The sequence below is a fragment of the Aquarana catesbeiana genome, linkage group LG02 (genome assembly GCF_042186555.1).
Source record: "Aquarana catesbeiana isolate 2022-GZ linkage group LG02, ASM4218655v1, whole genome shotgun sequence".
In the NCBI taxonomy this organism is placed as follows: domain Eukaryota; kingdom Metazoa; phylum Chordata; class Amphibia; order Anura; family Ranidae; genus Aquarana; species Aquarana catesbeiana.
In genome coordinates this window covers 182822688-182847807 of record NC_133325.1, presented here as the reverse complement: position 1 = coordinate 182847807, position 25120 = coordinate 182822688, and the positions used below count along the sequence as shown (strand labels likewise).

At 44.6% G+C, this 25120-nt stretch overlaps 1 protein-coding gene across 2 annotated transcripts in view; it reads right to left on the bottom strand.

The window, feature by feature from the left end:
- Positions 1-25041, bottom strand: part of SLC39A5 (solute carrier family 39 member 5) — a 79947-nt gene extending 54906 nt beyond the window's left edge. Inside the window, exon 1 of one of the 2 annotated variants that reach the window (XM_073613995.1) lies at positions 24906-25041. In XM_073613995.1, the coding sequence (XP_073470096.1) occupies positions 24906-24908 (3 nt within the window). In that variant the 5' untranslated portion in view covers positions 24909-25041. Of the gene's footprint in view, positions 1-12696; positions 12823-24905 lie in introns of those variants that run through there. The other variant, XM_073613996.1, reaches the window with a different exon arrangement.
- Positions 25042-25120: the final 79 nt, after the last annotated feature.

The following is a 25120-nucleotide window of genomic DNA, read 5'->3' as shown; positions in this document are numbered from 1 at the left end:
GACTATCTAGTCAAAAATCCTCTCTTTTCCAGGCAGCCATGTGGCCTCAGGTAGTCGACCTGAGGGTCAGAGCTACAGAAGCTGCAACCCAGATGTCCAGTAGAGCTGACTAGGAGAGAGACGCGTCTAGAAGGCTCTTTTCCTGGCTACTGTAAGTACAGATCTGCGTCTAGGGGCTTGTTCTGAGCCGACCATCCCTTCTGGCTAGTGATGTCAGTGAATGAGTGTCAGCTAAACTGTTTACCAAACCAGGGAAACTTGCATTTCTGAGGTACAGTGCACCCAAATAGTGGAGGCCAGGCATTGGCCACAGGGTGCAACGGTTGCAGTCGCAGCAGCTGAAAGTCCGGCTCTAAAAAGGGCAGAAGGGGCTCGGTGGATCCAGAGACTGGGGGTCTTCAAGCTCCTCAGGAGAGGAAGAGCCAGGGATCATTGATGTGGGGTCACCCAGGTTTGAATGCCGTTTTGGATCCCTGGAAGGGGGAATCAGGGAGTGGGCATCAGAGGTGGAAACGGAGTAGAGCTGGGGAACTGTGGAAAGGAAAAGCCCCCCATGTTCAAGCTTGCACAGCGATGAAACAGAGGCAGCAGTCATTCATATTAAGTGTGCAAGAAACCTTGGGTTCTGTGAGGCCTATGCAACTAGGGTCCCAAATTTGTCCCGGCTTCGTACTTATGCTCGGGCCCGAGCTCAGAATGAAGCCTACTCCAATCTTATCTCCAAAGTGGAGACCCCATATGCCCCACCTGGGAGAAGCAACAGGCAAAAGCTCCCCAGATTCTCTCGCTTCCAGAGATATGTGCAGCAAAAGGTGGCCATGGAGTATGGGTATGATTACCCCTATGCTCCTAGAGAGATAATGGAGGAAATAGAGAGCAAGACAGAGGCTTGGTGTGAGGAAGCTGTCTGGGACTTCCTATATGTTACCAAGCCACATCGTAACTCAGCCAAGCCACAGCTCTGGGAAACATTTCTGTCCATTAAGGAAAATTGGAGTCTGGTGAGATCAATACACATTGATTGTGTGATGGTTAACCACTTCTGGACAGCCCGTTGTTGTTATATATCTGTACTTTGACGTTGAATACCGTTGTTATGGCAGCAGATAGCTGGTATATTCTTAAATGGCGGGCGGTCCATGTTCAGATAAAAGTGGTCTCCACAGCGGATTCGGCACAAGATCACTTTTATTGGCGGCGGTAGAGGTGCCCATCCCCCTCCCAGTCGTCTCCACCGCTCTACCGGAACCGTCGGTAGCAGCGGACCCTTTCCCCTCTGAGGCACAGTGAGGAAATGATGGCCCCCACTAGACTCAATGATGTTGGATGATGGAAGCGACGTCAAACGTCACTTCTGCCCAACGGCCTTAAAGGGACTTTTTTATTTTTTTTTTTATTTGAGTGTAAATGAGAGATCAGAGATTTTTTAGACCCCAGATCTCATAAAGAGGTCCTGTCATGCTTTTTATTAATGTTTACATTCCTTGTAATAGGAATAAAAGTGATCCAAATTTTTTTTAAAGGGACAGTGTAAAAATACAAAGTAAAAAGTAAAATAAATAAGAAAAAAAAAATTTAAAGCGCCCCGTCCCTCCGTGCTCGCGCGCAGAAGCGAACGCAAACGTAAGTCGCGACTGCATATGTAAACGGTGTTCAAACCACACATGTCAGGTATTGTCGTGATCATTAGAGCGAGAGCAATAATTCTAGCAAAAGACCTCCTCTGTAAGTTAAAACTGGTAACCTGTAGAAATTTTTAAACGTAGTCTATAGAGATTTTTTAAGGGTCAAAGTTTGTCGGCATTCCACAAATGAGCGCAATTTTAAAGCATGACATGTTGGGTATTAATTTACCCGGTGTAACATTATCTTTCCCAACATTAAAAAAAATTGGGAAAGTAATAAAATTCCTGCTAGCCTCAATCAACCCAAAGCCTGAAAGCTAACTGAGTCAGCCACTCCTGACCCCTCCAAAGCTCACTAACCAGCTACAAGCGTTACACACGTCTCATAAGCTTGTGCACATAGACAAAAATAGTAAATTATACGCTGCGCTTTAGAATATTACATAATAAATGCGTGCTGAAGATTAAAACAAACACGTGTAGTGTTAATGTGACGTAAGTGACATATGTGACATAGAATATGACCAAAATAAAAACAATAAATATGTCAATTAAAACATTAATAATAAAGTGCTCATGTGCATCCAAGTGCTTTGTAACACAGATATAAGTGTCAAGTGGTATATAGGGAACAACACTAGTCCCACTTTAAATAGCAAAAAGTGCTATTGTGCAAAAACAAGTCTTTTTATAAAACAATGCTGTGATAGCCCTGTTCAAAAAAGTGCATATGCATGGTATATAGCACTGCTGACATGCTTATAAATCCATGCATCTAAAAATGATTGACAGGTGTTGCAGATCATGCATTGGTGCTCTTATTCCAGTGACCCCCTAGGTATTAAATGCTCACCTTGGAGCATGTGACTTAGCAATTACGCTCAGTCAATGCACGCTTGTGAACCACCCCTGGGTTCTATAAGGGTAACGGGATCCTTGGCTTCCCACGCAGTATCTCGGAAATAATGGGGAATAAAAAGCCTCGATAGTGTGATATCGCTTTAAAAGGTTTTATTAAACAAATAAGAACAATCCCCCAATGGGGTACTCACATGTACCAGGTGCGTCAGTGCACCACTCTGTGTATGGCATGAAATATTAAAGTGGCTGGTTTTGGAATGGTGCATGCTTCCTCCTAGGCGGATAGACTGCCTGTCATACCGTCCTGGCCCCTCCCCTACACGTGTTCGATACAGGGTAATCGTATCTTCATCAGGGGGAATTACTATTAAAAAAATTGGACTAACTTTACTGTTTTCTTATTTTTTAATTTAAAAAAGTGTATTTTAAAAAAAAATTGTGTTTGTAAGACCGTTGCGCAAATACGGTATGAAATAAAGTATTGCAATGACTGCCATTTTATTCTCTAGGGTGTCTGGAAAAAAATATATAATGTTTGGGGGTTCCAAGTAATATCCTAGCAAAAAAAAAAAAAAAATGATTTTAACTTTAAACAACAAGTTTGAAAAATAGGCCTGGTCCTTAAGTGGTTAATCACCCAGACAGGAAGAGTAATGCCCCGTACACACGGTCGGACTTTGTTCGGACATTCCGACAACAAAATCCTAGGATTTTTTCCGACGGATGTTGGCTCAAACTTGTCTTGCATACACACGGTCACACATAGTTGTCGGAAAATCCGATTGTTCTGAACGCAGTGACGTAAAACACGTACGTCGGGACTATAAACGGGGCAGTGACCAATAGCTTTCATCTCTTTATTTATTCTGAGCATGCGTGGCACTTTGTCCGTCGGATTTGCGTACAAACGATCAGAATTTCCGACAATGTATTTTGTTGTTGGAAAATTTTATATCCTGCTCTCAAACTTTGTGTGTCGGAAAATCCGATGGAAAATGTGTGATGGAGCCTACACACGGTCGGAATTTCCGACAACAAGGTCCTATCACACATTTTCCGTCGGAAAATCTGACCATGTGTACGGGGCATAAAGTGTGTGGGCTATCGGTCTTTAGGATCCTGATGGAAGGATGATCTGGATACCACATTCTGATCACTACTACTAAACAGTGTCAAGTTCCTCATCTGTTTGAACTGAACGTATCGTTTGAAAGGGGCTGTTAAGCCTGAAGAACCCTTTTTCTTACAATTGCTGTTGGGGCTAGAGGGCCTTTTCCCAAATTCTCCTTCTCTTCTATCCTTGCAAGGGGGATAGAGGGGACAACTGAAGCTTAAACTGAAAAAATAAATGAAGTGTGCGCAAACCAAAATAACAGCTGCTAGCAAAAAAGGCAATATATCCAATCCTCCAAAAAGCAATATTTTATGTTTTTTGACAACTGCAGCGTGTTTCATCATCTGGGGAAAAGAATCTTCTGCTGCAGAGGACTTCTCCTATCTGATCCAGGGGCTGCTACTTGGAGGGGGTAAACCTTTAGTTGCTAAGGACACTTTGTGAAGATACTCCGTTAATCACTTCAGCCCCGGAAGATTTTACACCCTTAACCACTTAAGCCCCGGACCATTTGGCTGGCCAAAGACCAGAGCACTTTTTGCGATCCGGCACTGCGTCGCTTTAACTGACAATTGCGCGGTCATGCAACATGGCTCCCAAACAAAATTGACGTCCTTTTTTTCCCCACAAATAGAGCTTTCTTTTGGTGGTATTTGATCACCTCTGTGGTTTTAATTTTTTGCGCTATAAACAAAGAAAGAGCGACAATTTTGAAAAAAAGCAATATTTTTTAGTTTTTGCTATAATATCCCCAAAAAATATATAAAAAACATTTTTTTTCCTCAGTTTAGGCCGATACATATTCTTCTACATATTTTTGGTTAAAAAAAAATAGCAATAAGCGTTTATTGATTTTTTTGCGCAAAAGTTATAGCATCTACAAAATAGGGGATAGTTTTATAGCATTTTTATTAAAAACATTTTTTTACTAGTAATGGCGGCGATCAGTGATTTTTATTATGACTGTGACATTATGGCGGACAGATCGGACACTTTTGGCGCTATTTTGGGACCATTCACATTTATACAGCGATCAGTGCGATTTAAAATGCATTGATTACTGTGTAAATGTGACTGGCAGTGAAGGGCTTAACCAGGAGGGGGCGCTTCAGGGGTTAAGTGTGTCCTAGGGATATGTTCTAACTGGGGGGGTGGGCTATGTGCGACATGACACTGATCACCGCTCCCTATTACAGGGAGCGGTGTTCAGTGTCCTGTCACTAGGCAGAATGGGGAAATGCTTGTTTACATCAGCATTTCCCCGTTCTTCCTCTCTGTGAGACGATCACAGGTATCTCCGCGGACATCGAGTCCCAGGGACCTGCGATCACACTCATGGAACTCGCGGCAGGGTCACGCACGCGTCAACACGGCGGCAAATTTAAAAGGGACATACCTGTACGCCCATTTGCCTGTCCGTGCCATTCTGTCGACGTATATGTACATTCGGCGGTCGGCAAGTGGTTAATGACCAGAGCATTTTTTGCGATACAGCACTGCGTTGCTTTAATTGACAATTGTGCGTCACTGTACAAAAACAAAATTAACGTCCTTTTTTTCCCACAAATAGAGCTTTCTTTTGGGGGTATTTGATCAACTCTGCGTATAAGCAAAAAAAGACTGACAATTTGGAAAAAAAGCAATTTTTTTTGCATTTTGCTATAATAAATATCCACTAAAAATATATAAAAAAACGAATTTCTTCCTCAGTTTAGGCCGATATGTATTCTACTACATATTTTTGGTAAAAAAAAAAAAAAAAAAAAAAAAAAAAAATCGCAATAAGCGTGTATTGATTGGTTTGCGCAAAAGTTATAGCGTCTACAAAAAAGGGGATAGATTTATGGGCCCGCCCCCTCAACCGGCTCTATTAGAAGCTTTCCTCGTCTGCCATCCTCCTTCACCTGAGACTGAGTGACTGCTGCGGACACACACGGCTGCAGCATTCTCTCGTGAGACCTTCACCCTCCTCCATCCTCCATTTTTTGGACAGCACCCCACCAGGAGTTTACAAGTCAAAAGATCTCCCCTCCACCCAGCCAGAGACAGAACGCTTGAACGTGGACTGGTATGGAACACAGAAAATCGCATCTTCCATTTCAGGCCGCTTTTTCCAACTAGCCATCAAGATGATGTACATACTTTTGGCCTACTGGCATATAGAGACTGCACCCTGGTTCTAAAATAGGCTCTGATGAAGAGGTCATCCTCGAAACGCGTTAGCCAACTCTAAATACTTGCCTCAACATGGGCTCATGATATTCCTAACCCATTTTTAATTTTTCATGTTTTTTATATTTTGTCACCTGTTTGCATGATACGTAGTATTGGTATTATTCAACTGCTTTTATTTGCTCTTTATTTCCTCCGAAATAAATTTTATATGTTTTGATGTAAGCTTGATCACGCGCCCTTCATCCACCACTCTCCACTACACTGTTACCTCTGAATGAGGAAGTGAAAATTGTAACACGATGTGCACTTTCTAAACAGTATATAAAGCGGAAGACAGCAGATATACATGTAGAACTTATGTAGGGAGATTTGTTTCATCTCTGTGTATCATCTGAGGATGTTCACTTGACTGGATATATGTAAAGGTTTACATACACTAAGGACACATTGCAAAGATCATTTGGCCAGTGGGCCACCACAATCGCCAAGTTAAGCTTGTGTGAGTTGCTGCTGTGTCAGAAGGTAGCTGCTCATTGTCTCTTTACGAAGGAGGTGCCAGAGAAAAGGACTTCCTTAAAGAGTTTCTACAATTTTACACCAGTAGGCAAGTCATTGCTATAAAGTAAAAGATTACAGTGCACACATACTAAAATGACTTTTAAATCCTGCAAAGCTATTTAAAACACCTGAACATATTCAGCAAATAAGCCACATAGTGCTTAAGCCCACTACTGCGTCAAAGTACCCCATTATCAGTGGGTCAGTGGGTCCTGCAGAGCTATTTAAAAACACCTTGCAAATAGCCTTGCAGGATTTAAAAGTAATTTTAGTATGTGTGCACTGTAATCTTTTCCTCTGTTTGTCGGTCTTATAGCTGCACTATCTTTAATGTTATGCATTTTTAGGGTGTGCCCCCCCAAGTCTCTCTTTGGAAGCCATTTCTATAGTGAAGTAGGAACGGGGGTCAGTTTATATGGCCATAGTTATGTGTGTAGTAAGACTGATTTAGAATTTCAGCTAAGAAGCCATTCCTATATACTATGCTAAGAACATTTTATGAGATCTGTAATATTTGCTACAGGCTGTGGTTAAGACACTGAATTCACCCTTTCACCCCCCTTAACACAGACACCTGTGTTTAGCACACTGATACACACTTTCCTATAGCTAGCAAACGTCAAGCTGATTAGTAAGAAAGATAAGGAAACCGCAAGAACAAAAAAACCTGCAAACTTTGCAAGAGTACAAGAAGAATTTACTTTGCTAAATTGCTTTGCACCAATAAGAGTAGGTTGACTGCTTAAAAGGGTTAAAAGGTTAGAATGTCTGTTAAAAACAGAACCGCCTGTTCGCTTGTGACGCAATATGCTGAAAATATATATGTACACTGTATTCACTGTATCTGACACTCTTGACGGGTAGACACGAGTCGGGTCAGGAGTGTCCATTCTTTCTGGCCGGAAAGATGGAATAAAATCTCGCATACCAGAGTTCATTGTCCAGCAGTCATTTTACCGATATTCTTCTACTTCAATAGGCTCCGGCAATTATGGCTGGCCGTCAAGGGAAGATGTGTTGCCTCAATGCTGCAAAAGAGGGTGGCTGCAGGCATCAGTCAGATGGCCTCCACACTTCTTCATTTAACTTGTGGGTTGGCTAATAGAAAAGAGTCAGTACCCTGGTATATGAGAGGGACTTTACCTATTACTAGCCATAATGGTTCCCGTTTGGAACACTACAGAATGTGTTTAGCCAGGTAGAATTGTAGGTTGTTCAGTTTGTCTTTTACAAGAACACAATGGAACAACGTTTCAAGAGTTGCCCTTAGAGGGCTGGACGCACCAAATATTTCTATGTGAAAGTTAGTGATAGGTGCCTGTGCGGGTGAGAAAGTCACCTCTGAGGAGAGGATAGTCTCACTGTAAGCATGTTAGGTCATACAATTGCAACATATTTGTGTACTTTCTTTGCAGGCTCGCAAGAAGTCCTTATGCCTCGGTTGAGGTAGTCCATGGAAATGTATTGTACATATGTAACGATAGTAGTATAGTTAGTTTTGCCAATGGCCAGGGCTGTAGCTACACCTGTGCTCCAGTTTGTCAGGTTTCCCCCCACTGTCCAATATGCCTTGTCCTATTGGACCAGTGTGAAACAGGCAGACAACATGAGCAGCGTCTGAGCACACTGAGCAGACCCTATCAATGGATCACTGCTCCCTGATAGGCAGAGAGCAGTCAAAATGTACCTGTTAGGCAGGGAAACCCAAAAACTATACTCACTATACTCTCTCTAGTACCTACCTATTGGCCCAGGGGAGACTATACTCAGCAACCCCTATGGGGGCAGCGCTACATGAATAAATATAAGATGTGGGGATTAATCTCCTGTCCCCATTGACATGGGGACATGGTGCCTTGCAACGAAGAGGGAGCCTTTTTGTTTTATTTTTTTCAGGGCAGCATAGTGGCCAAGTGGTTAGCACTTTCACCTAGCAGCTCAAGGGTTTCCTCCAGGCACTCTGGTTTTTTCCCACATTCCAAAGACATGCTGGTAGATTAATTGGCTCCTGTCTAAACTGGTTCTAGTAGATTTATGACTGTGAGAAAGGCACCTTAGATTGTAAGCTCCTTGAGGGTAGGGACTGATGTGAATGTATAATAAATATGTAAAGCACTATGTAAATTGACAGCATTATATAAGTACCTGTAATAAAAAAAATTAAGTGACAGTACGCATTTTTGTAAACAATGTGTGCTGTTCCTTTAATAAAAATACAAAAAACATCAAAGTATGGAGTTTTCCTAAAAATTCACAAAAGACCCTAATACAGGTATGCAGCTTGGATGTCTAGGAAAGGGGGGCAGCAAGCGTGCAGTCCCTCTCTCCAGAACATTACCATAACACATGCCCTCAACAAAAATAGGGAACCTAACAAGGAGGGTGGCCAACCTCCCACCTTTGCAAATCACCTTGTTTTCATACTAATGTGGAAAAGGGCCTCATTCTTGTCATTCACCAGGACTTCACATGCTGCTGCTCCCATCGCATTACACATTTCTAGACAGCTCCAGGGATGCTGGGTGACTATATTAGGTCAATGACGTTACTTAGGATTCCCGCCATTTTCTTTACTAATAAAAACAACCTGACTGATGTAACAAACATCAGCTGGAGGTTCGAGTGTGTGAACTGGGCAAACACGGCCAGTTTGTTTGCCTGTTCGCCAAACTGTGAACAGGCTGGCTTCATGGCGAAGTCATATTCAACTCAAACCTGATCCCTATAAATAAATGATAGGGTTCAGCAACTAGAACCCTTCAACCACCCAAGTCCCATCATGCTGTGGTAAAAATATGCGTATTCCCACTGAAAAACCCCATCCAGTCATTCAGGGGCAGCAGTATTGTCTCATGAATGCCTTCAGCTGCACCTGTACCTTTCTCTGAAAAGTGATCCACTTTTTCAGAAATCAATGCAGGTGAAAACAAATGCCTGGTACACACTATGAGTTTTTTTTTCATTCAACCCAGCCGACTTTTTTGAGCTTGGGATGAGCTCACTGTACTAACTATCTAATGTTAGTACATTGATCTCCCCGCTGAGCTATTGCATTCTGCCAGAACACACCAGTCAGCACTTGCAGCCATTGGCTGCCACTGGTGATTGGATGATGGTTTTCCAGCATGCCCGTTCATTCGGCCAGCTTCTGTTGGACATGGTGGTGTACACACGGGCCAAATATCGTCCGGTATCGGCCAGTTCAACAGAAACCGGCCGATATTCAGCCTGTGTGTATGGGGCTTACGCCTAAGTAAAACTGGCTGTAGATGGATTGAAATTAGTCTGGTTCATTGGGGAAAGGCTGAATTTCGACCCATGTGTAGCCATTCCTGTTCGACTTAAGTCGATTGTTAAATTTACTTCTGTCGAACGGGAATGTTGGAAACCTTTTGTTAACCGGCTAATGCAGTCACTGATCAGTGTATTCTAACATCATACAATGTCCTGGCAGGGAGGGATACTTCCATCCAACTCATTTGTGTGTATGGCGAATCCATTACGTTTTTTTTGGTTCAACCCACTGCCTGAACAAAAAAAAAAAACAATAATTTATGGACAGTTAAAAAGAGAAGTATGGGTTTTGTTTTTCAGAATCATACTTACCTAGGAGGATGCAGCATCAGTCCAATGGTGCATCTGTCCCCCGCCGGCTCTAAGACTGAGATCAAACACTGCCGATCACTCAGTTCTCAAGGCTCCCTGAACATAGAGCTGGTGACTGCCAGTCACCGCTGTCTGCTATGCCCCCCCCCCACGCTCAATGGAGCATTGGGCTGCCGAGGGGGCGGGGGCAGCCGTCTCAGGCTGCCAGCGGCTTGCTGAGAGGCTGAGCTAGGTGCTGGTCCAAGCATGTGGGCGGATCCCGACTTCATTATTGGGATCTTGCCCGAGCCCGCTGTCTGTTGAAAACAGGTCACAGGAGTGCAGAACAAACTGCACTCCTGTGATTAACAGGAGAAGTACAGTCAAACGAGCTTTGGCTGTACTTCAACTAGAGTGCTTTGTTTATGGTGGAACAGATGTGTATTACAATATAATGCCAGCCATAAACCTTCCTTTTTTAACTTTGGATAGAGTAGGGAAGAGTTTTTAAAGGATAAGTTCACCTTTGTAAAATAAATAAATAAATGTACATCTTTTGGGCTGTGGAGGGGGTGGGAGCAGCCAGCTCAGGCTCTCAGTGGCTCGCTTAGAGGCTGAGCCGGGTACTGGTCCAGGCATGTTGGCGGATCCTGACTTCATTTTCGGGAACTTGCCTGAGCCTGGACCAGCTCTGTAACGTCAGCTGACAGCGGGGCTTCAGCCTGCTGTCTGCTGAAAATGGGTCACAGGAGTGCAGAACGAACTGCACTCTTGTGATCCACAGGAGAAGTACAGCCAAACAAGTACTTCTCCTTTAAGTAACTAAAGAGCTATTTTTATGGCGCAATGGATGTGTATTACAATAGAATGCCAGTCAAAAACTTTCCCTTTTTTGCTTTGGATAGCGTAGGGAAGAGTTTTTAAAGGATAAGGTCACCTTTGTAAAAAATAAAATAAATAAAAATAAAAATAAATGTACATCTTTTTGCAGGTAAAAAAATGCATTTAATATTTTTTTACTAGTAGTCTGCAAAGCATTGCACCCACAATCAGCAGATCACAGGTGCAATGCCTGCCACTTGCAGACTGTCAGTGTATCTGTCTTCTTTTATGGGCAGGAGTTACATACTGACAGGAAGCATCAATGAAATACCTAGAGCACTCAACAGCGCCCTGATAGTTCATTGAGAACTACAAGCCGACAGCTGCAAAGTAGGGTTGGCACCTCATCCCTTTAAACCTGAACACATATGAATTACACAGGTTCTGAGGCTAATTAAATGCAGATAAGGCACCAAGTGAGTTTAATTACCATCTTACTCAGCCACAGAACCTGTGTAATTCATATGTGTTCAGGTTTAAAGGGATGAGGTGGCAACTCTACCGCAAAGGCTGTTGATCTTGTAGTTCTCACATTCACAGAGCTCTGTGAATGAATGATGGGCGGAGCTCCGCTTGGCTGCATTTAAAAAAAAAAAATGTGACAGGAAGTAATACATAGAGATTATAAAACACCGCTCAATTCATATAAATGGCACCATAGAGAGAGTCTGGCATGTCCTAGATGTGGAGGTTCCTCTGCGGACCTTCTGCATATGCTTTGGAAATGCCCCCAGTTAGTTCGCTATTGACAGGGTATTGTTACTAAGGATGAGCTCTGGCGTGTTCGCACAGCCAATGTGCAGAGCCCGCCAGGAAGTCGGCACGGCGCTGCGCTAATCACAGGCAGTGAGACATTGTCCCAATGCGCAGCTGCATAGATCGGGTAAATGTCTCACTGCCTGTGATTAGCGCAGCGCAGTGCCGACTTCTTGGCGGGCTCTGCACGTGGGCTGTGCGAACACGCCGGAGCTCATCCTTAATTGTTACCAATAATCAGGCTTTTCAGTCTCTGTTACATAATGACCCATTGACATATGTACTAGGTTTCTTAGACAAGGAATTATTTACTCCTCAAGCTCGGACCTCTATCTCTAGGTTGCTGTTTTTGGCCTGCAAATGTATTTTTATTAGAGCAAGTTCATTCTAACCTGCTGAAAGAACGACAAATTCTGTTGAATAGAGGTACCCCTCCCTCATAAATTTAATAAGCTGTGGGATCCATGGCTACAGGTTCGGGGATTAGAAGATCCCCGCTCGCTGTCACAACGGGGTATGGGGTGGGGTGGGGGGGTTGCGGGGGCTGCTGCAACTAGAGTTGCCACCTCATCCCTTTAAAGCCAAACACCTTTGAATTACACAGGTTCTGAGGCTAATTAAATGCAGATAAGGCACCAAGTGAGTTTAATTACCACCTTATTCAGCCACAGAACCTGTGTAATTAATATGTATTCCGGTTTAAAGGGATGAGGTGGCAACCATAGCTGTAACAGTATTATCTTACATATTACACCCTGAATATGGGTGTAACATGTTATGAAAAATGAACTTATCCTTTAATGCTCAGGAAGTGACAGTGGTCACTAAGCAGGAGTTCTGCTATAAAGATGCGCAGGATTAAAAAAAAAAACTTTTTTATACTATATATATTTTTTTATTTTAGTTATATGAAATATAAACTAGATATATGCATGATAACATAAAGATCTACAGGAAGAATACTAGACAATCACTTCAATTATACCAACTCGGACAAGCGGTAAAAAATTTGGATTGATCCACTTTAAAGTGATCTTAAATTGTAAGCGATTAAAAACACACAGACAAACAAAAGACATAACATAGCAGGATTCTATGTCTGCACTATTACTAGAATATATACTATAGTATGATACTTGCCAGTTTTGGTGTATGCAGTAAGGATTTATCTGCTGTAGATGCTCCTTCCTGCTCCACAGGCAAGCTGTCACATATCCCACTCTCATTCACATCAAAGCTGTGCTGGCCAATGTAGTTTGCTTTTCCATCCCTACGTTTGCCCATTGGAATACAAATTAAGCCTTGGATGGATGGGGGGAAGGGTGCAGAAACTTGGCTCTGACTTCCATAGACAAGTTAATGTTTAATTTATTCATCAAAATATTTTCTAATTTTAGATTGCACAGCTGCAAATTTATTTTTTTCCCAGAATTAGTAGAATATGTTTTTAGACCTAAAGACTATGAAGAGGATAATTCAAATTATAGACAGATCAATGACTGATGATGACTGCTCTGCCTGCACTCTGTACAGCTGTCAAAGGGTATTTGACTAGGAGCCCAGACCTGTTTGGCTTTTGCATGGTCGTGGCATGATAGATAACATTATAAAATAATTTTTTTTTTTGCCATTGTATACATACAACAAAAAATACTAATTACACTTTACAACAATTAAAAAAAAAAAATCTCAACGCAACAACACAAACATACTCCAAACACATGCCCACGTGCTTAAATATAGCTAAAATATAACTTTTTTTTAACCACTTAAGGACCGAGACTCTTTTTGAGATTTGTCTACAAGTTAAAAACAGTTTTTTTGCTATAAAATTACTTAGAACCCCCAAACATTATACATTTTTTTTCTAACACCCTAAAGAATAAAATGGCGGTCATTGCAATACTTCCTGTATAACCCCCTATTTGCGCTCTTACAAGCGCACTTTTTTTGCAAATAATACACTTTTTTGAATTAAAAAATAAGACAAAAGTAAAGTTAGCCCAATTTTTTTTATATTGTGAAAGATAATGTTACATCGAGTAAATTGATACCCAACATGTCATGATCAAAATCGTGGAATGGCGACAAACTTTTACCCTTAAAAATCTCCATAGGCGACGTTTAAAAAATTCTACAGGTTATATGTTTTAAGTTACAGAGGAGGTCTAGGGCTAGAATTATTGCTCTCGCTCTACCAATCGCGGCGATACCTCACATGTGTGGTTTGAACACCGTTTTCATATGCAGGCCCTATTCACGTATGTGTTTGCTTCTGCACACGAGCTCGGCGGGATGGGGCGTGTTTAAAAGAAAAATTTTCTCTTATTTATTTTATCTTTTATTTTTTATTTTTACACTGTTCTTTAAAAAAAAAGTGTAAACATCCCTTGTAATAGAAAAAAAGCATGGCAGGACCTTTTAAATATGAGATCTGGGGTACCAATAAGAGAGCCGCTGCTCTAGTGCACATCACTGGATCGAGATTGGGCTTGGGTAAGTATAAGGAAGGGCTGGGGGGAGCTGCATGCAGAAGGTTTTTTACCTTAATGCACAGAAAGCATTAAAAGGGTTGCAAACCCTTGTGTTTTTCACCTTATTGCATCCTACGCATTAGGGTGAAAAAAACACCTGGCAGTGACCGGCCCCCCAGCCCCCCCCCCATTTTACTTACCTGAGCCCCGTATTTCTGTCGGCGTAGACACGCTCTCCCTTTCTCCACGGGGTCCTGGCTCTTGATTGGATAGATTGATAGCAGCGCAGCCTTTGGCTCCCGCTGCTGTCAATCAAATCCAATGACGCAAGCGCCAGGGGGGGCGGGGCCAAGTCCGGCATTCATGTCTATGGACGCAAATGCTGGACTCGGCAGAGCGCCTGCAAGGGAGAGCGCTTCTCCTAGGGAGTTATCTGATGTGGGGGGGAGCCGCGAGAGTCTCCGGGGGACCCCAGAAAACAAGGTCTGGGACCACTCTGTGCAAAACGAGCTGCACAATGAAGGTAAGTATGATATGTTTGTTATTTATAAAAAAAACAAAAAACGAACCCTAATGCCATATACACATGGACGTACTTTGCGACCGGACTGGTCCGACGGACCGAATCTGGACAATCCAACCGTGTGTGGTCTGCATCGGACTTCCGATGGACTGTTTTGGTCGGAAATCCGACGGACTTTAGATTTGAAACCTGCTTTAAATTTTTCCGTCGCAACTCCGCCGGACTCAGTTCCTAACGGAAAGCCCGTTCGTCTGTATACTGGTCTGACGGACCAGATAGGACGCAAGGGCAGGGTACTGCCTCTCGCTGCAATAGGAAAAACAAATTTTCCTATTGTGGCGAGCGCGAAGCGACGATGTCCCTTAGGTCTGGTATGGATTTTAAGGGGAACCCCCTATGCCAAAAAAACAGCGTGGCGTTCCCCCCAAAATCCATACCAGACCCCTATCCGAGCACGCAGCCCGGCCTGTCAGGAAAGGGGGTGGGGACGAGCGAGCGCCCCCCCCTCCTGAACCGTACCAGGCCGCATGCCCTCAACATGGGGGGGTGGGTGCTTTGGGGGAGGGGGGCGCCCTGCGGCCCCCCCACCCCAAAGCACTTTGTCCCCATGTTGATGAGGACAAGAGCCTCTTCCCGACAAAGCTGGTCGTTGGTTGTCGGGGTCTGTGGGCGGGGGTGCTTATCGGAATCCGGGAGCCCCCTTTAATAAGGGGGCCCCCAGATCCCGGCCCCCCCACCCTATGTGAATAAGTATGGGGTACATCCCCACCCATTCACCTAGGGAAAAAAGTGTCAATAGAAAAAAACGCACTACACAGGTTTTTTAAGTAATTTATTAGACAGCTCCGGGGGTCTTCTTCCGACTTCGGGGGTCTTCTTCCAACTTTGGGGTCTTCTTCCGACTTCGGGGGTCTTCTTCCGACTTCGCCGCTTTGCCTCTTCTGCCGGTGTCCGGTTCTTCTCCTGCTCTCCGGCCTCTTCTCCCAGTGTTTGACCTCTTCTCCCGGTGTCCGGTTATTCTGCCGGCTCCTCCGCTATCTTCTACCACTCTTTTGCTAGCGGTGGCCCGGACTTCTGCGTCGTCTATTTCCCTCTTCTCTTATTCTGATGTTGACACGTTGCTCTCTCCCGCTGTAATGGTGTATGATCGCTCCGCGATGACTTATATAGGCGGTGACCCCGCCCCCTTATAACATCACAGTCCCTGGGCATGCTGGGACTGGTACATCATAAGGGGGCGTGGTCAACATCACCCTGTGACCACGCCCCCTTATGACATCACAGTCCCAGCATGCCCAGGGACTGTGACGTTATAAGGGGGTGGGGTCACCGCCTATATAAGTCATCGCGGAGCGATCACACACCATTACAGCGGGAGAGAGCGTCGTGTCAACATCTTAAGCAGACAAGAGGGAAGAAGACGATGCAGAAGTCCGGGCCACCGCTACCAAAAGAGCGGCAGAAGATAGCGGAGGAGCCGGCAGAAGAACAGGACACTGGGAGAAGAGGTCGAACACCGGGAGAAGAGGCCGGAGAGCGGGAGAAGAACCGGACACCGGGAAAAGAGGCTGGAGACAGCGGCGAAGTCGGAAGAAGACCCCTGAAGTCAGAAGAACACCCCCGGAGCTGTCTAATAAATTACTTAAAAAACCTGTGTAGTGTGTTTATTTTTATTGACACTTTTTCCCTAGGTGAATGGGTAGGGGTACAATGTACCCCATACTCAATCACATAGGGTGGGGGGCCAGGATCTGGGGGCCCTTATTAAAGGGGGCTCACAGATTCCGATAAGCCCCCCCGCCCGCAGACCCCGACAACCAACGGCCAGGGTTGTCGGGAAGAGGCCCTTGTCCTCATCAACATGGGAAAAGGTGCTTTGGGGTGGGGGGGCCGCAGGTCGCCCCCCTTCCCCAAAGCACCCACCCCCCCATGTTGAGGGAATGCAGCCTGCTACGGTTCAGGAGGGGGGGCGCTCTCTCGTCCCCACCCCCTTTCCTGACTGGCCAGGCTACGTGCTCGGATAGGGGTCTGGTATGGATTTTGGGGGGACTCCATGCCGTTTTTTCGGCGTAGGGGGTTCCCCTTAATCCATACCAGACCTAAGGGCCTGGTATGCCCCGCAACGGGGCTCGCAAGGCGTCAATCTCGCCGATAAAAGCGGCGAGATTGACTTCCTTTTCTAGTCCCGTCGTACCCAAGTCACGTTCAAAATTAACGGACTTATTCGTGTATGGGCAAGTCCGTTCATTTGGAAAGTCTGCCGTAACTCCGTCGGGAACTAGGTCCGCCGGAAAGTCCGGTTGTGTGTAGGCAAGTCCGTCCATAGTCCGGTCATGTGTAGGCAAGTCCGTTCGTAAAAAAAGTCGGTCGAAAAGTCCGCCTGTGTGTACGCTGTATTACAGTCACTTTAATGTAAAACAAATTCTGCCTTAAGGCTAGGTTCTCACTTAGGGTTGCCACCTTTTCTTCAAGCCACACCCAAACACTTTAGCGGCACATGGTTTTTTTTTTGTAGTACAAACTATACATTTGTGATGAAATAAACTTTGTAAAACACTATTTGTGCATTGATCCATGTAAGGGAAGGCTGGTTGTACCAAGATTGACCTATCGATCAACTTGGGTACAACCAGCATGTCAGATTTTTCTACATACAGTTACTACCAGGCGGCTATAGCCACTAGCAGTAACCATTGTATTCTGCCAAATGAGAATGCAGAATACAATAGTGTATCGGGAAGCATTTCCCCATCAACACTGCGTTGATGGGGGAATGAATTGAGCTATTTTCTTTCCTTCCAGCCATGCTGGAAGGAAAGAAAATTGTATCAATTGTGACCAGCATAACTCCAACCATTTTTTTTTTAGTTTTAAATAAGGGCACGGAAAGGTTAGAACCTCTATTAGATAGAATAAGACTTCCCTTATTATGTGTCTTTGGATAGGAATAGGAAGGCACACACCAAAAAAAAACTATGCTTCCCACTGAAGTTTGCAACCAATCATATTTGACCTTTTAATCGCTAGTAAATGTAACATGGAATCTATCTGATTGGTTATTGTGATATAACAGCTGCAGTTCTCCAGATTTCAAACATCTACCACGTTTTCACTGTTAAAAAAGGAAACTCTGCAGTCTGCCATGTACATTTGATAGGCATCATGCCTTTGGTTGACAAACAAAAAAAGTTGATAAAATACCAGAAATAAATTTGAACTTTTTGTCACCAGTGATACACCAGTGCCAGGGCTCACATATCTGAAGTCACAATCCATAGAAAATCCAGCACATTGGTACCTTATCCAATATACAAAAGAAAAGCCAGATTAGGCTAGCTCCAAAGTGGGTCCCTTATGTATGGAATGGCAGGGGACTGCGAAAAAAGTGCTCTGTTAGGCCAAATGAGATGAGCAGCATTTTGACAAATTTACGCCATCGATCAATAACTAGTTCTTATTTCATTATCACATCATATATACAGCACAACAAAATTCTGGTCAGCACTGGAAGAAATATTCATGTTCATGCAGTGCAGCAGTCCTTATAAACAAGCTTTAGGATTTTCTCCCCACACTCTCTATTTAAAGCCATTACCCACTTCCTCACCACACACATATTCTTTAAAAATGCACTTTACAAGTCCCTTAAATATAGGGTGGTCCTACTCCTGCACACAACGCAGAATTTATGTAATGACATAAAAGCCACATCCAATTTGCATGACAGACGAGTGTGACCAGCTCTCTATGGAGCCAGTTCACACAGGCCTGGGGTGGCCGCAGTCCGCATACAAAAAGGGTCCTGTGCATCTTTTGGTCTGGTTCAGGTGCGAATTCAGGCTGAAATTCAGACCTGATTTGCACCTGAACCAGTGAACAGACACGTCTGGACCCTACGAACAAACATGCGGCCGCGCATATGTGAACCCGGCCTCAGGGGTTGCACCTTTGACAACCTGGGCTCAGTGGGTTGAATGATGCTGGGTGTCATTCAATGGTGTAATTTTTTCATACAAAATAAAGCTCTATTTGTTAAAGCCCAAAAATCACTTTAATACTGGACACCTTTCACCGGACTCTAATCTAATGGGGGCCTGTAAGCGGTGGGTGCTGATATAAGGTGACTCTGATATAATGGGGTCTTTAATGGGGGGTGCTGACTGCTGATCTAATGGTTGGTCAGCAACCATTAAATCAGCAGTCAGCATCCCCCCATTAGTTCATCTTATTAGAGTCATCTTATATCAGCACCAGTGGCAACTATAGTGTGAATGACCCCCCCTGTAGTGACGCCACTGATCAGCACCCCTCCTTACAGAGTAACCCCCATTAGATTAGTGTCCCTTTATGTTAGCAGCATAGACCCCCCCGTCCCTTTATATTAGCAGCATAGACCCCCCCTGTCCCTTTATATTAGCAGCATAGACCTCGCCCTGTCCCTTTATATTAGCAGCATAGACCCCCCCCTGTCCCTTTATATTAGCATCATAGACCCCGCCCTATCCCTTTATATTAGCAGCATAGACCCCCCCCTGTTCCTTTATATTAGCAGCATAGACCCCCCCGTCCCTTTATATTAGCAGCATAGACCACCCTGTCCCTTTATATTAGCAGCATAGACCCCCTCCCCTGTCCCTTTATATTAGCAGCATAGATCCCCCTGTCGCCTTATATTAGCAGCATAGACCCCCCCTTAGAGACCCTGTTAGCTCTGAGTCCCTTAAATATCAGACAGTGCCTGTGCCCCCCCCCCCCCCCCAATTGAGACCTCCATTAGAGCAAGACTAAACCCCCTTACCTTCCAGGAGCCACTGCAAAGATGTGAGTGCAAACCTGTTAGGAGTCTGTAATACTATGCTTCCTCCTGCAAAAGCATCCCTGGTTGCTAGAACACCAGTCCAGTGGCCCTCCATTCACTGTCTCTGGCATTGGCATTGGCATCGGTGCCTGCGGCTGGGTGGGAGAGAAAGCACACAAACAGACAGTGCAGTGTGACCCGGCCGCAGGACATTAGACCCGCTGGAGCGGGGGAAGAAGGGGGAGGGTGCTGCTGGCGGTAGAGAGAGTTTAGCAACTTATGCACCTGCCTGATCAACACATTGCGGGGGGGGGTGTTATTCTTCTAGAGGGGGGTCGGGGGTGCTGGCGGGAAAGCCTGGAGAGAGCGCATCTATTCTAACAAAGAGGCAGGGTGGTGATGGGGAGGGAGGGAGCCAGGAGTAGGCACTCATCACTGAAGCCACAGGAGCAGGTGGGTATGGAGTGCTGCTGGCGGGACTCAGAGAGCGCATTGGGGGGGTTGGGAAGGAAGGCATGGTGCTGGTTACGCCGGGGTTGCAGGTACTTCCCACACTGGGGCTGGGAACTGGTCTGGAGCCTTTGCTGCTGTGTCTGGGTGTCAGAAGGACACAAACCTGGGCGGGTGACAGCAGGGGTCCGGTGCGTCCCTGTTCTCTGTTTTAGGGGTGAATCAGGCCCGAGTTTTTTCCTGAATTCAGACCTGTAACTGAGCCAAAGACACACAGGACCTCTGTGCAATTTGCTCCGCAGCCGCCCCGGAGGTGTGTGAACGGGCTCCATTGGGAGCCAGTCACAATCTTCTGTCATGCGAATTGGATGAGGAAAAAATGCATCCAATTTGCACTATTGTGAACCCAGCCTTAAGATCCATCTCAAATAAGTCATAAATCATATTCCGTGTATCACTTAACCAAATGTTGATTTTCCTGAGTGAGTACACCCCACACATTTTTGTAAATATTTTATTATATGTTTTCATGTGACAACACTGAAGAAATGACACTTTGCTACAATGTAAAGTAGTGCGTGTACAGCTTGTATAACAGTGTAAATTTGCTGTCCCCTCAAAATAATTCAACACACAGCCATTAATGTCTAAACTTTTGGCAACAAAAGTGAGTACACCCCTAAGTGGAAATGTCCAAATTGGGCCGAATTAGCCATTTTTCCTCCCAGGTGTCATGTGACTCGTTAGTGTTACAAGGTCTCAGGTGTGAATGGGGAGCAGGTGTGTTAAATGTGGTGTTATCGCTCTCACATACTGGTCAATGGAAGTTCAACATGGCACCTCATGGCAAAGAACTCTCTGAGGATCTGAAAAAAAGAAATGTTGCTCTACATAAAGATGGCCTAGCCACTTGACCACTGGGTACTTAAACCCTCTTCCTAACCAGACCAATTTTCAGCTTTCGATGCTCTCACAATTTGAATGACAATTACTCAGCCATGCAACACTGTACCCATTTGAAATGTTTGTCCTTTTTTCCACACAAATAGAGCTTTCTTTTGGTGGTATTTAATCACCGGTGGGTTTTTAATTTTTTGCGCTATAAATCAAAAAAGACTGAAAATTCGGTAAAAAAAAAAATATTTGTTTCTGTTAAAATTTATTGCAGAGTATTGGCAGAGTATTGGAGAGTATTGGCAGAGTATTGGCATAGTATTGCAGAGTATTGCATAGTATGGCAGAGTACTGGCAGAGTATGGGCACTGAGCAGCGCTGTGGGTTGGATCTGTAGTGCCCACAGCGCTGCAAACGAACTCTCCCTCTCTCCTCTCACACTGTACCGATCGGTACAGAGAGGGGAGGGAGGAACCGGCGTCATGACATGAGGCCAGTTTGTTTACAAGTGATGCTCCGTCATTTGACGGAGCGATCACGTGGTAAACGGCTGCTAGCAGCAGCCATTTACCGTGATCCATGATGCACCAGTTCCCCCAGACCTGGCGGTCACAGATGTTCCCGGGTGCGTGCCCTAGGGGGGAGCGTGAATTTTGTGAGGACGTCCATGGACGCCCACCCAGAATAAGCTGACTGCACTGTAGCCATCTTTCAGCTATGGCCAGGTCGGCATGTGGTTAGGCCAGTGATGGTGAACCTTGGCACCCCAGATGTTTTGGAACTACATTTCCCATGATGCTCATGCACTCAGCAGTGTAGTTAAGCATCATGGGAAATGTAGTTCCAAAACATCTGGGGTGCCAAGGTTCACCATCATTGGCCTAGGCTATAAACAGATTGCCAAGACCCTGAAACTGAGCTGCAGGACAGTGGTCATGACCATACAGCAGTTTAACAGGACAGGTTCCACTCAGAACAGGCCTCGCTATGGTCAACCAAAGAAGTTGAATGTAAGTTCTCAGTGTCATATCCAGAGGATGTGTTTGGGAAATAGACGTATGAGTGCTGCCAGCATTGCTGCAGAGGCTGAAGGGGTGGGTTGTCAACCTGTCAGTGCTCAGACCATACACTGCACACTGCATCAAATTGGTCTGCATGGCTGTTGTCCCAGAAGGAAGCCACTTCTAAAGATGATGCACAAGAAAGCGCCCATACAGTTTGCTGAAGACAAGCAGACTAAGGACATGGACTACTGGAACCATGTCCTGTGGTCTGATGAGACCAAGATAAACTTATTTGGCTCAGATGGTGTCAAACGTGTGTGGCCGAAACCAGGTGAGGAGTACAAAGACATGTGTGTCTTGCCTACAAGCATGGTGTTGGGATTTTCATGGTCTGGGGCTGCATGAGTGCTACCGGCTCTGGGGAACTACAGTTCATTGAGGGAACCATGAATGCCAACATGTACTGTGACATTCTGAACAGGGCATGATCCCCTGCTTTTGGAGACTGGGCTGCAGGGCAGTATTCCAACATGATAATGACCCCAAAACACACCTCCAAGACAACCACTGCCTTGCTAAAGAAGCTGAGGGTAAAAGTGATGGACTGGCCAAGCATGTCTCCAGACCTAAACCCTATTGAGCATCTGTGGGGCATCCTCAAATGGAGAGTGGAGGAGCGCAAGGTCTCTAACATCCACCAGCTTCGTGATGTCATCATGGAGGAGTGGAAGAGGAATCCAGTGGTAACCTGTAAAGCTCTGGTGAACTCCATGCCCGATATGATTAAGGCAGTGCTGGAAAATAATGGTGGCCACACAAAATATTGATGCTTTTTTTGCCAGCAGTTTAGACATTAATGGTTGTGTGTTGAGTTATTTTGAGGGGACAGAAAATTTACACTGTTATACAAGTTGTACACGCACTACTTTACATCGTAGCAAAGTGTAATTTCTTCAGTATTGTCACATGAAAAGATATCATAAAATATTTACAAAAATGTGAGGGGTGTACTCACTTTTGTGAGATACTGTATAAGCTGTCTCGTCATTACCTCGTATGAGTCCAATTAAAGTGGTGTCATCAGCAAACTTCACTAAGTGTTTGACTCGTGTATGGGAGTACAGTCATGTCTAAACAATGTAAACAGGACAGGACTCAACACACATACCCGTGGTAGCCCTTTATTCAGAATCATAGTATTAGACACCTGATCTCCTATTCTCACCATTTGTGGTCTATTTGTTAGGAAATCCATAATCCAACAGCACAGCAGTGGGTATATGCCCAAAGAAATAAAATGGTTCTAAAGGCAGAAGTTTCTTTTTTATCTTAATGCATTCTATGTGGGGGCTGTGTAATGTAAAGGGGTCCAGAGGTGCAGGGGGCTGTGTAATGTAGAGGGGGCCAGAGGTGCAGGGGGCTGTGTAATGTAGAGGGGGCCAGAGGTGCAGGGGGCTGTGTAATGTAGAGGGGGCCAGAGGTGCAGGGGGCTGTGTAATGTACAGGGGGCTGTGTAATGTACAGGGGGCCAGAGGTGCAGAGGACTGTGTAATGTAAAGGGGGCCAGAGGTGCAGGGGGATGTGTAATGTAAAGGGGCCAGAGGTGCAGGGGGATGTGTAATGTAAAGGGGGCCAGAGGTGCAGGGGGCTGTGTAAAGTAATGGGGACCAGAGGTGTGGGAGCTGTGTAATGTAAAGGGGGCAGAGGTGCGGGGGATGAGTAATGTTATCTTCATTTATTAGCAAGTGAATGCGGCCCCCCTCCATGCATTCACATACATTGAATCTGGCCCTTAAGTGGAAAAAGGTTGCTGACTCCTGCCTTAATAGGTTTTGTAACTAGTAAGATCCTCATACAAAAGTGAATTAAAGCTAGAACAAATTAAGCATATTCTTCTAAATTTGCATCCTGTGCAAATACATTCCAATCTGTCAATTCTAAGCACTCTTACAAAAGTGAATTTGTCTTCTTACTCCAAACCTGTATAGTTGTATTATCTGATCTTGTTCTTCAAACAAGGGGCTTAAAGAATATGTTACCCCAACATTTCATATTCCTGATATGTGCCTGATGTACCATGTAAACCGCTGACAGCTGATGACTCATCCGTTGTTAAGGACGTGTCGGTCGGCTACCCGGCCCACTGCTTAACAACCAGCTTATTCACTGGTTGTTAAGGACACCGGTGGCCTCCACTTCCATAAAAAAAAAAATGCTATGCTAAACCCTGGGCACTAGCACTTAGCAGAGTGTAGGAGCCGTCAGCGATTTTTCTGCAAAAACACTACTGCTCCAGAACATGCTGGCAGAGGGTTTTTTTTTTTCTGCCACTAAACTCTGCCAAAAAATGCTGCTAAAATGTGTGCATGAACACATAGGATAACATGCAGGGGAGTTCAGAGGCATTTACAGAAAAAAGTCTGACGCCCAAAACAGCAGCCGTAAAAATGCTCAGTGTGCACGAGGCCTTAAACATGGAATCATCATTACAGAGGCATGATCTGATAGACCAAGATGTGGCAACAAAGTAGCACTGAAAAACAAATGTATACACCTTATCTAAAACACTGTTCTCCCTTGTTGAAAAGTGCACATTACTAAGAAATTTAAAAAGAACAATTTCCAGCTCTACGTGATTGAAATCTCCAGCCACAATCACAACTGGATGCACATTTAGCTGACTGTTAATAGCGTCATATAATTTCTCCAGAGCCAGCTTAGAATTTGCCGTTAGAGGTATGTACACGGCCACAATTATAACAGTAACTTTTTTTGGTATAAAATATGGTCTACATTTTAAGATATTCCAAATCAGGTAAATAATATGGTTGGTGGACATTAGGAGGGTGGCAAGCGCCCCATCCCGATGCCTATATTTACTGATTTAAAGCACACCTGTGCCATTGATGACCTCTTTATGAAAATGCTAGCTGCCTAGTCATGCTGATCCTTTACCTTCAATACACATGGAATCACTGATCTGTCACAAGCATGCAGAAAATTAAGTCAGAGATCCTTACAAGCTTGTTCTAGGTTAGTGACCCAAAGTATTGAACCCATTAATCACATTGCCAGTTAAAGAACTATCAGTAACAGCAGCCTCCATATGTCTCTGATGACATGTTTCCCTCAGAGCACTACCTACATACACAATTGTTGAAAAGATCCAAAAAGACCAACTGCTAACCCATATTCACAATATTTACCATTGTAGGTAGTAGAGATCAACTCTGCAAACTTCTCTCCAGCTGCATTGGCATCATGTACAGTCCAGGCAAATATGACAATCACATCAGGATTTACTTGTTACTCCTCTTATACAGGTAAAGTGAAACTGCCCACATTCCAAAAGGTCAAATTTCGCCTTCCGGGAGTTACAACGTGTGTGACACTGCTGCCACTCACTGGGGAAACTGGCTCT